This window comes from Phoenix dactylifera, chromosome 3, assembly GCF_051530095.1.
Source record: "Phoenix dactylifera cultivar Ajwa chromosome 3, Ajwa_hap1_PhDact_Kaust_v1.1, whole genome shotgun sequence".
Lineage (NCBI taxonomy): Eukaryota > Viridiplantae > Streptophyta > Magnoliopsida > Arecales > Arecaceae > Phoenix > Phoenix dactylifera.
Genome location: NC_143192.1, coordinates 47,169,598 through 47,185,696, shown reverse-complemented (window position 1 = coordinate 47,185,696; position 16,099 = coordinate 47,169,598). Strand labels below are relative to the sequence as shown.

The window sequence follows — 16,099 nt, the reverse complement described above, 5'->3', positions numbered from 1 at the left end:
TTTGTACATGTTATGTATGAAATTTTCGTTTAAAACAAATAATAATAATAATAATAATAATATGCTTGGCCGGCTCATTGTTCATGGTTTATGGTTCGGTTTTGGCCATACATCGACTCCTCGCCAGCCAATCCGAGTTACGGGCGAACCCGTTCTCTGCTTTTCGCGCATATCCTTCCTCCCCCGCGATCCTTTCTTCTATTCTCTCTCTCTCGCATTATTAATTACGATTGGATTGGATTTCGATTCGATTGTTAGCAAAGGTGAAGATAGAAGGATGGTGCTGTCCCAGAAGCTTCACGAAGCCTTCAAAGGGACGGTGGAGAGGATCACCGGCCCCCGCACCGTCTCTGCCTTCAAGGAGAAGGGCGTCCTCAGCGTTTCCGAGTTCGTCCTCGCCGGCGATAACCTCGTCTCCAAGTGCCCCACCTGGTCCTGGTTAGCTGTCTCCCCTCTCCCCCTGTTTTCCCCAATTTCCGTTGTTTCCTATTCTATCTTTTCTAGCCTTTTTATGGCTTGCTTGCTCCATGGGATCTGCTAGGGAGGCGGGCGAGCCGAACAGGAGGAAATCCTACCTGCCCGCCGACAAGCAGTATCTCATCACGAGGAACGGTATGGGAACCCACGTCCCTTGATTTTTTTTTGAAATTCGGTTCGTTTTTGTTCCAAATTGATGTTTCGGACTAGGTAGGGTAATGTTTGAGCAAAAAGATTGAAAATTTTGGCACCCCACAGCTCTTGATTTTAATGAGACGATTGGAAGTATCGAAAAAAGATAGAATCTTGGGTACACGATGTTCTTGATTTCAATGAGACCAGTGGATATTCTTGACACGCATCTGAGTGTTGCTACTCTGTTTTCAGTGCCTTGTCTAAGGAGGGCTATTTCGGTGGAAGAAGAATATGAAGCTGCAGGAGGGGAAGTTCTGCTTGATAACGATGATAATGATGGCTGGCTTGCGACTCATGGGAAGCCAAAAGGTGAGGCATTACTTCTTCTGGATAGGGTTTCTTGCCATGAGCCCTTTATGTTGATGGCTTGGCTTTGAATTTCCAGAGACTAAGCATGATGAGGAGGATAACTTACCTTCGATGGACACCCTAGAGATCAGCAAAGGCCAGGCTATTCGGTCCATCCCCTCATATTTTGGTGGTGAAGAGGAGGAAGATATACCTGACATGGCAGATTTTGAAGGTTCCGATAACCTAGTTGAGAATGATCCGGTACGTTGCATTTTCTTTCAGTTTGTCACTTGAGAATTTGAGGATGTTGCTTTGCTCATCTGATGTGCGTTTGCCTTTCTTATTGCCAAGCTGTCCTTGCGTCTGTGATATTCTGTCATGATTCCACATTCTAATGGCTCATTTTCTATCTCAAATATGAAACCTATCCGTTGCTTATGTATTTTGAATTCTATTAAGGCCTGTTTGGTTGCCTGTAATTGGGCATCCGAACTCAGTTTGTCCTAGGGAATGTACTTCGGGCATTTGGTTGGCTCAAACCGAAGCTGAAGTAAGTTCCTGCAATGGCCAAATTTAGGGCTTGAATGGCTTCATCCTGAGGGGAGCCACAACCAGTTGATTGAAGTGGGCTCCCGCTCGGCCGACTTGCACCAAACAGACAGGCCCTTAGAGGGATACTTCAACTTTTGTTGCATGTCAGTGCTAGTCAAAAAAATTTATATCTTAGACAACAAGTACTCTACATATACGAGTCATTCTTTAGATAAAAAGTTCTGTGTTACCAGACTACAAACAAATGAATGGGAACTAATTCTTCAGCTATGTCATCAGGAATGCTTAAGATAAAGAAGCATGTAGAGTTTGGAGGTTGATGTGGGACAGCCTCAAGTCTCATTAGAAAGGAGTTTGAGATTGTCAATTTAGGAAATAGAGTTTTACATAATACTAATTAGATAGATAAAGGAGAAGACAAGAAAATTCCATTGTGAGAAATAGGGGTAATTTACAACAGTTGCGCAAGCATTGGATATCTTGTATAGATTGTTGAAACCAAAACCAAAATTCAATTTCAGCTTAGACCTTATCTAAATCTGAGGTTGTTTTGTAGTTTTGGCTGAAGCCAACTTATGAGACCAATTTCATTGAATATACAGGATGTTTATGCGAATCATTTGCATCTCTTTATTTCATTAAATGCAGGAACACTTTTATCTAGATTAATCTTAAATTTAACAAGTTTTGAGAGCATTTAGAAGCATTGTGATGTCAGATTTAAAGAGATCTAAGGAAGAAAGTTGTTTGGCATAGATTTGGCCATTGCAGATTTCAAAATTTCGTACAGATTTTGTTAAATTATGTTACGTTGCTAATGTATCTTATACAAAATTGCCAATGAATTTCTGTCCTGAAGTGATCACAAGTCGCAACCCTTGAATTTAATTGGGTAGATCAAATCTTGGAAGATGAGATTTAATGACATCAAGACTCTAACAAACATTTGGATTTAAATCATTCCAACTATAACATTGAGGAAAGGAGAGCCAGAGCTCCATTCAATGTCCTTTGCTTTCTTGAGACATATTTAAGTTGCCCGCTTTCCTTGAAAATCTCTTTTCTTCATGAGGCCTTGTTGGGTGCCTTCTCTAGTTGAAATTCTTTGAATGCTAGCCATTAAATGATATTGATCTCAGAGGATTAACCAATATCATTGCTTTCTATTTAAACCTAGTGCACAAGGCTCGCACCATTATGGAGTTTGAGGAGGGTTAGATATACACAATCTTACCCTCATGTGCTGAGAGACTGTTTCTATACTTTGAACCCATGACACTTAGGTCACAATGGAGCAACCGTATCATTGTGCCTAAGGCCAGCCCTCTGCTTTCTATATTAAACCAATTGTACCATAATAATCAGAAAATTATAACTCTGGATAGTTGTGATGGAGCTTGTAAAACTACATCAAATGGTTACTTCCATGAGTCAAAATCTTTCCTTGTTTTTGAATTTGTGTGATGAGAAAAGTCTGATCTCTTGAGAAAGCTAAGGGACTTTCTGACCTATGCACTAGCCAAATGTTTCAACCCCTCATGTCCTGCTGATTCTTTTTTCCTTGACAACATGGGACTAGAATGGGTATACTTGTATTCTTCTACCAATACAAATGAATTAATACAAAATCTTAATTGTATTTTCAACAGTTGAAAGTCTGGCCTGATAGACTCATTGACCCACCATATAATCCCAATTCAGAATTGCATAAGTTATTAAAATCTTACTATCCTCAAAATTAAAATTATTTAATAGATTATATAATAACTATATTTTTTTCCTTAAGATGATATTTAACCTAACAAGCAATTGCACATATACTTCGACTAGTAATATTATAAACATTAAACATGCTTCTTAATTTTTTATTTTTGAATATTTATTTACTTCTTTGATGCAAAATGGCTGGCATTTTTTTTCTTTTGAAATTTTTCTAATTTATTATTTTTCACTATATGTTCCTTCACACTTTATTTTACTTAATTTAAGCTTGCATTTTTAGGTTTCTTTATAATTTCAACTAAACTGATGAAATTAGAGTAAAACCATTGTTACAAGCAGAACTGCCAAAATTAAAACTCATTTGTCATGGCCAAAACTGATGACATTCATTTCGTTTTGGCATAACTTTGATATTTAATTGTTGAAAAGCATCTATAATTATCCTTTCAGTATATGGAAAGTTTAAAAGATTCCATCCAAAATATTCTTTTTAGATGAGACTTTAATCTTCCAATTGGTTCTAACTTCTGTACTTATAATCACCATCATAAATAACGAGAATCATTTTCGTGTATTCCTGTATGATATGTTTTAAAATGTTACCAATTCTTGTACATCCCTTCTATGCCTTTACAAGCTCACATGGACCCTTAATTGGCTATGCTTTTGACCTTTGCTTGTTTTATCAGGTCAATTTCTCTTAAGCATTCTTTATATCACATATAGAGTGGTCTTTTTAGTGATTACTGACTTTGAATTGCTACACCACTTCTTCTGTCACTTATAGAAGTAAATTTCAAATTTTGATCTATATGTTATTTTGACTAAATGCAGGCTACTCTCCAGCCTGCTTATTTTGTTGCACATGAACCTGAGGATGACAACATCCTTCGAACCAGAACATACGACGTTAGTATCACGTAAGTGCTTATTTGTATGAAAATCAAGACCATTCTCTTATGTAAACTGTCTCAAGGATACAGTTGACATATTAGTATCGCTTTCAAGAGCTGCATGTCTTGTTTCATTTTATATAGTTATTTTTATTTAATATTCAAACACAAATGGTTAGTTGCATATACTCATATCACATAGTGCTCATCCTTCGAACGTGTGCACATACATGCATACTCACAGTCTTCTTTCCAGATTTAGTTACAGCATTTATTTTAGAATGTTCTGTTTGCTTGTAGTGTGTGGTTGTCGGATGACTGACAGTATTATATTATTGGTGCCTGGGAAGGCTCTTTCCTAGATTGAATAGCAGACACCAAGCTTCGGTTGGCACAGATGCCTAGCTGGCCCTTAGTTTCGTCCTGCCACCTAGTTGGTTTCTAGGAGGCGTGACCAGATGGTCTCTAAATTGCTCAACTTAGCCTAGATGACCTATATTGTTTAGTTTTGTACTATCTTTTCGTATGGGTTTGGTTATCAGACAAGGCAAATGAATTATAATCTCCACATCCCGTTGGTCTAAAAATCCCTAAGGTTACCTGACTTGCAGTTTTCAGGTTTCATCAGTTCGTTTTTTCCCCAGCTTTGTATTCTTTATTTTTATTCGGTAGGGTTAAATGGTGCGTTTACTTGAGTAATTAGGCATGTCATTTTGGGGTGGCCAATTGATGTATTGTATTGTTTGCAGGAAATTTTCATTTTATTAATTAACATGTTGTGCTACACTTAAGTAGCTCCTTGAGTACGTGTTAATTGTTTTTGTGTCTTTCCTTAATATTCTTAATTTTTAGATATTTCCCTTTAAATATTCAGATAGGAAAAGAGAATAAAGAGGAAAATATGATGAAAAAAAGGAAGCAAGAATGGTCCAAAATCTGGTAGGGTGCTGTGTACCTCCCTTGAGCTCTTTTTTGTTGGGGTAACCATTTAAGGGTAACTTATGGTTTACCAGTTAACGAGTTGCCTATTGCATTGATTTTGGCCTATGACTTTGGCCCACATACATTAGGGAACCCCTAAACATCTCAATAACCTGATAAGTAAATCCAAGAAATAAAAACATCAAAAATCAAATCATCGATGTTCCTCCTCAAATTGGAGCATAGAAATTTGAGCAGCCAAGCCTTCCCTAGCCCACAACTAATTTCTTGTGTTGCTACACTTCTGTGAACATACTAGCTAATTAGTCTTTGCCTGATGTTTGAAGTGGCATTTTTATTTTTTTCATTCACCATGTTCTCTCTAGTAAATTGATAGTCCACTTCATATGTTTTATTATCCATGAAAATACAGTTGTCAGTTATGTGCTTAATTGCCTAGTCGCTACAATAGAATATAAAGGTTTTTTCACTTCTAGTTTAGTGACTAATATGGGAACCTATCAATCAGCTTTCCGCGATTAAGTGAAACTTTCATTCATGGCTGTTCATGGAACCTTATCCAAACTCATTAATCTAACCTTCCTTCTTCCACTGTCATGTTAATTTCATTGCTTATTAATTATGCTTACAGTTCATATAAACTTTGTTTTTATTAGTTTGGGGATCAGGATACAGAAGCTATAACAATATTACAAAGGTCAATAAGGTTGCCATCATGGCAGTGGACTAAGAAAGATTCAGAGCTCATGCCAGTATATTATAGTGTCCCTTTCCTGTTTGTAATCATGATAGCTTGTATTATTACTGAAATGTATAAACTATATATATATATATATATATATATATATATATATATATATATATATTTGGTCACACATAGCTATTGAATATCTTAGAAGTTTGTTAGCCATCTAGTAAGTACAGTTGATATCAAAATTATTTAAGATCTTTTACACTTTTATGGGAACTCATTAAACTAGCTATTTTGGAATTCTTGAGTTTTCTTTTCTTTAGCTAGGCTTATCACTATATCTTTGTTTCCTACAGTGCATGCTATACGTATCTTTATTTTTGAAGATATTTTGATAGTTTTGTTATTCTGCATAGGCCTAACCTAGCAATTCTTGCTGCAGGTACGATAAATATTATCAAACTCCTCGTGTATGGCTTACTGGATATGATGAGGTTGTGCCACTATACCTCTATATTTGCAATATTGTCAATACATGCAATGTAGCAATTATATTGAAAGTAACCATATATTTTATGAGAGGAGTTGGATGCTAGATAGCTATATCAATCACTTGTAGTGGTGGTAGGCTTTTGGCCACCTTTTGGTATTTAGTGTTAACAAAGCTACTACCAACCGTTTAGAGGTATAGAAATCCTAAGTATAACGTGTTATACCTAAAATAACTATTCCATAATGAGTGGTTGATCCACCAATCTATCTTAAGAATTAGTAATATTTCCTCAAATATTGTTGGACAAAGTTGCCATAAAAGGAACCAAATTATACTCACTTCCTGCAACACAGTTGTGTAATTTTGTTTTTATTTGGTTCTCTTGATGCTGGATTTTGATTTATTACCTTATGTTGGAACTTGTTTAGTGATTTATTGATGTGAGGCTAAGTAGTGTTATGTATCAGTGCCAAAACTTAGGAAAATTGGATTTTCAAAATTAAGATTAAGAGAACCTATAGTTGTCTTCTTTTTTCTTTTTTCTTTTTTCATTTTAACTTTTAAATTATAGCTTTCCTTTTTCGTTTATTGGGTATGTATTTATGTATGACTGTGCTGGTTGGGGACATTTTGCAGTCCTAGTTAGAAGTTGTTTTACTTATTGTTGTTCGTAAATGAGGACTGTTGGAGTCTTGAACATAGCTAGAGGTGCTGCTATCATGATGGGTGACTTTTGGGATTACTTACTGGACCAGTGGGCTTGATGTTAATGCAAGAATAAACCTTAAAATAGTATAATTTTGCTAGGCCATTTGCCTTACTTATCGACTTACTTCAATGTGTTATTGCAGTCGAGAATGCCTTTACAACCGGAGCTTGTACTTGAAGATGTTAGCCAGGACCATGCACACAAAACGGTGATGACTTGTAACTGTTATTACTGTTCAGAATGTGCTTTGTATTAATTTTTGATAACTTGCTATATACTGGACCTTTTATTCCACTTACAACCTCCATGTTTGCTAGTCTGACACATTCTTAATTCAAATTGCCATTTAGTGGATTTGCATTGCAACATTTGTATTTTATGAGAACATAAATACGTGCAAATGTATCTCCTTCTTTTGTGTCGTGTACGGGCGCACATTCAAACACATTTATATAGCCATCTTTTGTCAAATTTTTGATTAAGGGAGCTTTTCTCATAATCCATCTTTCATAAACAGAGTGAAAAAATTTCCACAAATATTTTAGTAGATTATTTAGAGGAAAAATGTCTTCTTGCTGTGCCTAATTTCATTTCTTAACCTTCTTGCACTTGTATAATGCCTTTTCAGTTGTGTTTGTTGCTGCTATTTTTGTCCCTTTTATTTGATAGTAATGTTGCCATTTCATTTCATTCTTTCCCAGACAACATAGATCCTGTTGGAATATTGCTCTGAATTAATCATTTTCATTTTGATTCATTTTGATCTGTGTCAATGCTGAAGCTAAGATAAAAGAGCAAATATCTTCACCGTTTGTATCCCTATACATTGGACATGCCCAAAGAGATGATTTTACACATTTAATCTCCTCTTTCCTAATGAAGAAGGTGGCACTAAAGATCAAACAATTTTGACGGCTTGGGTAATTGTGCAGATCTTCAAGACAATTGGAGGGACCTTATTGGCATGAAACTAAGTTGCTTGACCCATCACGTTGAAGTGTCTGTTGCACTAGAAAAGGATAAAGTTGAGACATGTCATATAGCAGTTTACATGATGTGCATGACTGACTGATCATTTTCCTGGCTTTGAACTTGAGTTCATGATCTTAACCACTTTTGTTGTTAGGCATAAAATGAACTTATTTATGATAGAAAATGAGGCATGCTAGTACTTGAATGCACATGCATAACAACCTTATTTCTAGAATCCTGAAGAATCTTTGAATTATTCACAATTTTTTGGTTAGTAGAGTGTTTCTTTAAACTGTTCTCTAATATGAAAATCCATGAATTGTTTGCTTGTTCAAGAACTTTGAGTAATTTATGAATTGTCCGCAACTTGTTCATAAAATTCTCATTTTGGAGTTGGTATTCTTTTTGTTTATTCTTGTTGTGTTTATCATATTTTTGCTTGGCCAGTTTAAATTATATTTGTGGTATTTTCTTCATTTTTCTAATTTTAAGTTATTCAAATTCTTTGTAATATTCTGTTAAACTATTTGCATTTAATCTGAACTTTGTAACTTCCCTAGCCAGATTATTTTGGAATTTTGGAATTGTGGCTATGTTCTAGCAATTCTTCTTCAAGAATTGCTTGAACTAGCTTGGTTACAATTAAAGGGTGTATCACTTTTCTTAACCTACTCTAACAACCTAAGGTGGTGATGGGTGCATGATGTTGTTGGCAAGAGTACTTCAAAATCAATAGTAGTATTATGAAGTCAAATCTTTTAATGTTGGTGTTCTGTGCCTTGACGAACATAAGCCATTTGCATGAATCAGCAATCATCTTCACGCACTTATGTGCATACTTTGTGCTGATCTTGCCTTCTTTGCTTCAAGACCTTCCCTACTTACCCTTTGGCTAAATTATGCTCTTGCCTTTGATCGGAATCTCTTGCTTTTATCTTTAGATGCAGTCATGAACTATCGCTTGGCTCAAAGTCTTAAATGCATCCCTACATTCTCCTTTTGTTTGTTATTAAGTTGCCAAGTCATTGCATTGCGCAGTTGACAGCTGAGATTTCTAACTTATGGTTTCAAAACTTATTCTATAGCTACAGTTTATATTTTACTCCATTTCCTTATGCCGACATATTGTCCCTTGCCCTCACATTAAACTTTGTTTTTTGCTCTTGGTTTCAAAGGTTAGACCTCTCCATTTATCATTCTCCAAGATGTCATCTCAAAGTGTTTGCTTTTCACTGGCCTTCATGAAACCTGCCACTTGGGATGTTCACTTGGTGATCACCCTCCGTGCAACCACATCTTGATACCAAACATCATAATATGAGTGTTCCCTTAAGTTTTTAATCTGTTTGATAATCATGAAAGTTCCCCTGTATCAAACTTGTGTTAATAGTAACCCACCACCCTTTCTTTGCTCTCTCCTCTCCCATAAGGTTTTAGTGGTTTTATCAGTTTGCTTTTAGAATTAGATGAACTTTGCTTAGATTAACAAAAATTCTTTCTTTATTTACAGATTGTACCATATCTGAAGGGCCTAAGGTGATCCTGATTGGAAATTGCATGATGGCATAGAATATTTCAAAATCATTTTTGTATTTATGCTTTCTCCTAGTATACTAGATATAGAGATATTGAACAGATCTGAAGTATATTAAGTTTTTTATGGTTTTGCCACAACCTGTTCAGAACTTCCAGGCTTTACATGTCCTTTTGAAATTTTAGCATCCTAATCTAAATGCCTTAGGCGATCCTATGCAGCAATTGTATATTAGTCAAGGATAATTTAGTATCGGCTGTACAATTCCGCATTCTTCTTTTATGCAATATACGTAAGATTACTCCAAACAATGCTAGAATTTTCAAGGAAACCTTTTAGGCTCCTTTAAGTGAGGGCATAAATTTGTCAGGTCAGGCTTGGGCCAAGATTTACTTGAGCCACAGGCTGCTAGCCATTAGACCATCTGGTCGATCCAAATTGTAGTGCTTGTTGCTGGATTGGCCATGGGACATCTGAATCGATGATAAACTGATTCATCATGATTTACAGCTTTGTTAGTGCTTACAACATCATGATTTTCCATAGTGCTTCTTCCCTAGGACCTCCAGTTTCTCTAGCCTCACCGGGATGTGGTTGTGTACAGCAATCGAGAACCAGTGGAATCAGTGAAAAAATGCACTAGTCAAAACCCTTCTTCAACCTTTGGTCCTCAAGGTGGGGAAGAGGACCGAACGGAACCTTGGTGGCTGGGAAAGGGAGATCCCGCAGAGAAAAAAAAATGATGATCTTCCGATTTAGATTCAAATTTTAGTCAGCCTCTTACCCATTCCTTTGAGGTTGGTGGAAAGTGTGAGATCCGAATCACTTTCTTAGTCTGCTTATATTCTTCTTGTTCGGATGTGTCACCTACTTTACTTCATTGGGAGAGTTCTGTACCTCAATGGTGGCAAGAAACTTATTAATTAGTCATCATGTAATTACTAACAAATATCTTTTTCACAAAAAAAAGCTGAAAAAGGAACAAATGATTTGTTTTGAGCTATGGGTCAAAAATTACCTGTACAGCTTGAATTTTTTGTCGATGTTTTAGTGTATGCATTACACAATGAACAATGTTAAGTATCATTTTCATTCATCCACTCTGCATTTCAGGGTAGGGTATGAGAGACATGTCTTAGAAACAATTATGCATGCATTTATATATGACTTGTAAAGAGAAGAGCTAAGGTTGTGGTGATGCTTTAGGTGTTATTGGTTGTTGCTTCACTATACTGTGAAAAAAGGGAGAAGAAAGGAAAGATGAAGGAAAGAACGGAGACAAGCAGAAAGGGGTCCATATGAGCAGTTGTGAGCTTGGTGTGGTACGAGAGCAATTAGGGTGAGCTACCAGAGTTTGGTCTTTGATGCATCTGAGCTTGCTGTCACGTTTTCTGAAATCCTTTGATAATATCATGTGTGATGTGACCCAATAGTGTGAAAATTCAAGCCTTATCTTTATCCAACAGTTGATTCGAGCCTGGAGATCTAACACCAGGTCTAGTTGTTGAGCCATGTCGAATAAGCCCAAGCCTGAAATTTTTTGGTATGAGGCTTCAAGCTGACCAGGCTGGTATTGCGCATAGGTGTGCCTACCTCTCATCTACTGATGAAATCACTTAGATTCCTATGGGCCTCCTTGTGTCCTCCTTATATGCATGCCACATGGAGAATGCGTGTTTTATTTCACATGCTCCTATGCTTGTGCATGCAGTTTGCACAGGTCAGGATGCTATCACGTGATTGTGGCATAGTTAAGGTTTATTAATTTACCAAAACAAGATATTTCCTAGTGTGTTAAAATCCGGTGCATGCAGCTACATATGTGCCCATGCATTCTGATGCAGCCCCTTGACCGCACCACATTGCTTACATACAGTTACAATATGCAGTCATGCTGCATATGGCTGAAAAGGAAGTGTACTTAGCATTATGTGGCCATATACGTGTCCTACTTATAATTCTAGGGTCAAATATACAGCCCACTCTTATGCAGTTCTGTGCAGATGAACTAGGTTCAAGGCTTCAAGAGGATGGTTAGGTTTGATGTGGTTTTCAAATGGGCCTAATAGGGATATTAAGCACTGGGCTGCCTTTTTTTAATATTATAACTACTACTGCTATTAGTATTAAGTACTGAGCAGTAAGAACTAATTGCCAGTTGTTAATTCTATTGCTGTCGTTTATCAGGGAAAATATTACTGTCATCATTGTTGTTGTTATTATTGGATTTAATGTATTTTTTAGATAGTTTAAACAATAGTAACTGCATATGCGGCTTGCATACCAAAGCAGTCTCCTTACCACCCGCATATTGCAGCCTTCTTTTAGAATATATTTCCATTCGGGCTTTATCTCATTCTCCCTTTGTTGAGTTCTATAGCTGGTGCATTATTGGGATAGCCCAGGAATATGCTCAAGGAGCATGGAAAGAGACTGTGTGCAGCTGGTGGAAGCTGCTTTTTGTCGATAGACAAGTTTCAGTGAAAAATGTTATATGTTAAATATGTTGTTAAGCTCATGAAACATCTGAGGTTTCTGAGTTAGGCAAGGGTCTGTTATTTCCAGGCGCAAAGGCGAATAATACTGTTGTATGATTGATTATTAGATGCTAGTTAGGCTTATATATAGATCTGTCCGACTGGTTTTTATACATTAAAGGCCGCAAGCGGAAGGATGTTCATAGTTGACAGAATGTCCAACAAAGGTGTGGTATCAACACCCTTTTGTTTGTCTGGAATGGAGAGGTTACTCATTTGCATTGGAGTCATGCTCTCCTTTTTATCGTTATTTGAAAGAACCTTCCTCTAAAAGCAGGTTCAAATCTTGCATTGTTGTTGTGTGATGAATTTGTTGTTTGTTCCTTGGATAAGATTTCATTTTATACCAAGGCCTTTCTGATGTTATCATTATTTTCTCTGGAAGTTGAATTATAATGTCTTAACTTTATGTTCTTATCCTTTTGATTTATTAACAATTCCAATCACATTTGGAACAAATGCAGGTGACAATTGAGGACCATCCTCATCTGCCTGGGAAGCATGCATCTGTGCATCCATGTCGCCATGGGGCTGTGATGAAAAAGATCATTGATGTTCTAATGTCGCGTGGAGTTGAACCAGAAGTTGATAAGTAATATTCTTTGTTGTGACATACTTTATACCTCAAGCCTGTATAATGCATTCATGGTGGCATAAAAATCCTTCCATTTCTCGTCCTTGTTAATTTTTAACAAAGATACTGTCTTGTTAAATTGGGCAAATTGGATCAACAGTATACATTCTCTCGAGCTTTTTCATATGATATGCAGAATCACATTAATGCTTCCATGTTGATTATGTTGTTTGCTCATTTCTGTAATTCTCCCTTCCAGTTGATAGCCATCTTTTTTACCTGTCCATTTTAATATTTTGTAGACAAAGTGTCCTGCCCTGCATGCTTTTGAACTATTCTTTTCCTTATATCGCCTCTACGCTTTCGTGCAGATATCTTTTCTTATTCTTGAAATTTATGGCATCAGTGATTCCCACCATCGAGTATGACTATACTATGGACTTTGATCTTGGTAGTTCCAGCCACTGTTAAGAGAAGGTACGCTACTTGTTATTTGATTTCTGATTGAGTCACTATTTCATTATCTTCAGGTCTGAAAAGGAGGGAAATAGAGTTAGAAGTTAATATATTAAGTTGTTGGATGAAAATATTAGATGCAAATATCATAGTAGGGAAAATTTTCACTTGCATTCACCTTTTAGGTTAACTAACTTTGTGCGGGCCGCGGGGGGTGTTGGGTTTGAATGTTGTGACTCACAGCTTTTGATTTGCTTTCAGGCTTCAAGCAGGTGGCAGCTAGGGTTGTTGAGAAGGTCGCCTGAGGTATAGTCATTCATGTCCATTTGCAGCGTATCTTGGTAGCCAGGGTACATACCACGAGTGTCATGCATACGTGAATACTCAGTAAGATGATGACAGCTTGTTCGGACTCTTTACTGGTGGTAATATAGATGAAACAATTTGATGTTTATTTGCTACTCAAATAATATCAATGAAAAAAGAAGGAATTGTGCAGTGTTGGACATGGTATGTTAGCAACATTATTCGTTCGACTGTTCTTGCTTGCTTTCTTTCTTTTGAAGAAAAAAAAAATGATGAAGTTGAACCTTGCTAAATCATCTCGGTTTTTTCTCGGCTATTCTGGGAGGACGGTAAGCTTCCTCGTGTATAAAATGACTCGGATTCCTATGTTTTTGCTGGTGATAACGTTGGATAAGTAGATCGCGCGCAATCAGCTGCGCTCCCTCTTTGCGACTGATTTCTCTCTTTGGCTTAGCCAAATCGGCAATTGGCAAATGGCGGTTTAAGAATACTGATTAAAACTGGATGCACGATGTTTCGAGATGCGTATGCATTGATTGTAAGTAAAAACAAGGCCGCTTTGGACCCGAGAAACTCGATATTTGACATTTTGACTCCGGCGGTTCAACTGATGATCTGATATGATGCCATCTTATTGTTATTATTTTTTTTGGTACATATATGATGCCATTTTATTAAAAAGAAGTTATGGTGATGATTTGATATGATGCCATGTTATTAAAAAAAAAAAAGTAATTTTTGGTGCAAATGTTATTTTTTAGAAGCAAAAAAAAAAAAAAAGTTTACAAGACACGAGATCTTGAGGGCACATGGCGGAGTCAGACCTGATAACGTCTATCATGCAAGATGGCACGAGAGAGAGAAAGGTTGTGCCTTTAATTTGTCTCCCTGTCATGGTGAACATGGCGTCACAAAAGCAAACCGGGACCAGCGCATCATCACCACTCCTGACTGGGCCGGCTCAATGATCCAGTCCGCGAGGAACAGGGCCGCCCTCCCCGAGACTCCCGTTCATGTACCGTTGCACTGCAAACCACGATGCACCACGTTGCCGGTGGCCCCCACCCACGCGTCCTCGCTCCACACCGATCTTGGTACGGACGCTCCCTCTCTCTCACGCGCGCGCGCGCTCTCTCTCTCTCTGGACGGATGGATGGCTATAAAGAGCACCCACCGCCACCTCTCGGAGACACGGAGAGAACTCTCAGAAGAAGAAAGAGATGACGGTTCGCCGCTTCCATTCTCTGTTACTCCTCCTCGCCCTCCTCCCCTTGCTAGCCTCCGCTGTAAGTATAAGTTTTGTGCATCTGATCTATTGTATTTAAGTCCGTTGTTATGATGATTAAACTAAAAAAAATAAGGGAAATGAAATGGAAGCAGGCGCAGGAGGGGGAGTGCGTGTACACGGTGTATGTGCGGACGGGATCGGTGATCAAAGGCGGCACCGACGCCAAGATCGGGGTGTCCCTGGGCGACGCGACGGGGCGCGAGGTCCAGGTAAGGGACCTGGTGTCGTGGGGCGGGCTGATGGGCCCCGACCACGACTACTTCGAACGGGGGAACCTCGACGCCTTCAGCGGGCGGGGCCCATGCGGGCTCACCAGGCCGCTCTGCCGTCTCAACGTGACCTCCGACGGGGGTGGGGCCCACCACGGCTGGTACTGCGAGTACGTCGAGGTGACGGCCACCGGGCCCCACCTCCCCTGCTCCCAGACCCTCTTCTACGTCCGCCAGTGGCTCGCCACCGACGCCCCGCCCTTCCAGCTCTACGCCACCGTCGACGGTTGCGACCAGGCCAGCGCTCCGAGGAGGCCCAACCTCGTCCTAGGAAACCGCCCCGACACCGACTCTTCCTCCTCCTCCTCCTCCTCCTCATCTTCTTCTTGATCTCATAACCTTCAGGTGTTTTTGGTTTATTCCCAGATCCAGAGGTTTTGGTGTATTCCGTGTGAGATGTTTCAGCTTGATGATAATGATGATGGGCGATGATGGATAAACAATACCAAGTCTTTCTATGGCTGTTATTTCATGCTTCTGTTCTGTGATCTATCTATTTACTTTAGATCCAGCTTTTTTTCTTTTTATTTTCGTGATTTTGTTGTCCCAACACTTGGGTAAGATCCAGCATTGGCCTTTATTAATCGTCCGTGACGGTAAAATAGAGCTGACGAAAGAACTCTTTCCATAGTTCACCGGTGCTTGGTATTTAAGCTAATGAAAATAGTATCGGACCGGACCAAATATAGCGTACAGGAAGGTTCAAGATCCAAATACACATTTCTTCTGCGAAGATTGCCAATTGTATAGGTGATACCAAGTCCACAGTCTGCACCCAATCCTCATCGAGTCTGAAGCCGAGTTTAAGAAGACAGTTTATGATCTACATGATTATCATAGGAGACAAAAGGATTTTAGCAATTAGTCCTGAAAAATTTTATATTTGCCTATTGTTACCTATATTTTATGCATTTATAATTTAGTAAAATCTCGTATTGCTTGTACGTTTCTCACGTTAACTAGATGATAATAAAATGTTCTGCTTATATTCTCCTTCTTACACTGATTTGACCCCTTGATCCATGCGACCAAGTCTCGAGAGAGAGAATGGTGTTAGCCAAAAGGGGCCAAACCTTGAGCTCATTCACAATTAATAGGTACAGTTTTATCCCTTTGCAATGGTGTTAAACGAGATTCGGTCAATGAGAGCAAGTAGGACCGGTCTGTACAAGAAGTTCTACAAGATTTATATATTAAT

General features: G+C 38.3%; 2 protein-coding genes across 3 annotated transcripts; both read left to right on the top strand.

The window, feature by feature from the left end:
- Positions 1 to 116: 116 nt before the first annotated feature.
- Positions 117 to 13,548, top strand: LOC103699023 (autophagy-related protein 3). The gene is made up of 10 exons (XM_088718708.2): positions 117 to 438; positions 542 to 612; positions 865 to 981; positions 1,058 to 1,224; positions 4,072 to 4,157; positions 6,206 to 6,257; positions 7,108 to 7,173; positions 12,473 to 12,600; positions 12,954 to 13,059; positions 13,300 to 13,548. The coding sequence occupies exons 1-9, from the start codon at positions 278 to 280 to the stop codon at positions 13,051 to 13,053; spliced, it is 948 nt and encodes a 315-aa protein (XP_088574834.2). The 5' UTR covers positions 117 to 277; the 3' UTR covers positions 13,054 to 13,059; positions 13,300 to 13,548.
- Positions 13,549 to 14,454: 906 nt separating this feature from the next.
- LOC103717274 (PLAT domain-containing protein 3-like) lies at positions 14,455 to 15,373 on the top strand. Of its 2 annotated transcripts, none has more exons than XM_008805594.6 (2): positions 14,455 to 14,630; positions 14,722 to 15,373. In XM_008805594.6, exons 1-2 carry the CDS (start codon positions 14,565 to 14,567, stop codon positions 15,229 to 15,231), a joined length of 576 nt encoding a protein of 191 aa, XP_008803816.4. In that variant the 5' UTR covers positions 14,455 to 14,564; the 3' UTR covers positions 15,232 to 15,373. The 2 variants fall into 2 exon arrangements, with proteins under 2 accessions (XP_008803816.4, XP_008803817.4); XM_008805595.6 differs by having other exon boundaries at positions 14,478 to 14,630; positions 14,725 to 15,373.
- The last annotated feature ends 726 nt before the right edge of the window (positions 15,374 to 16,099 follow it).

Excerpts from the sequence above, each read along its gene's own strand:
- LOC103717274 (XM_008805594.6), top strand. The coding sequence starts at position 14,565 with ATGACGGTTCGCCGCTTCCATTCTCTGTTACTCCTCCTCGCCCTCCTC. Across the intron at positions 14,631-14,721 it reads TCCCCTTGCTAGCCTCCGCT|CAGGCGCAGGAGGGGGAGTG; the intron begins GTAAGTATAAGT and ends ATGAAATGGAAG.
- LOC103699023 (XM_088718708.2), top strand. The coding sequence starts at position 278 with ATGGTGCTGTCCCAGAAGCTTCACGAAGCCTTCAAAGGGACGGTGGAG. Across the intron at positions 439-541 it reads AAGTGCCCCACCTGGTCCTG|GGAGGCGGGCGAGCCGAACA; the intron begins GTTAGCTGTCTC and ends GGGATCTGCTAG. Across the intron at positions 7,174-12,472 it reads AGGACCATGCACACAAAACG|GTGACAATTGAGGACCATCC; the intron begins GTGATGACTTGT and ends GAACAAATGCAG.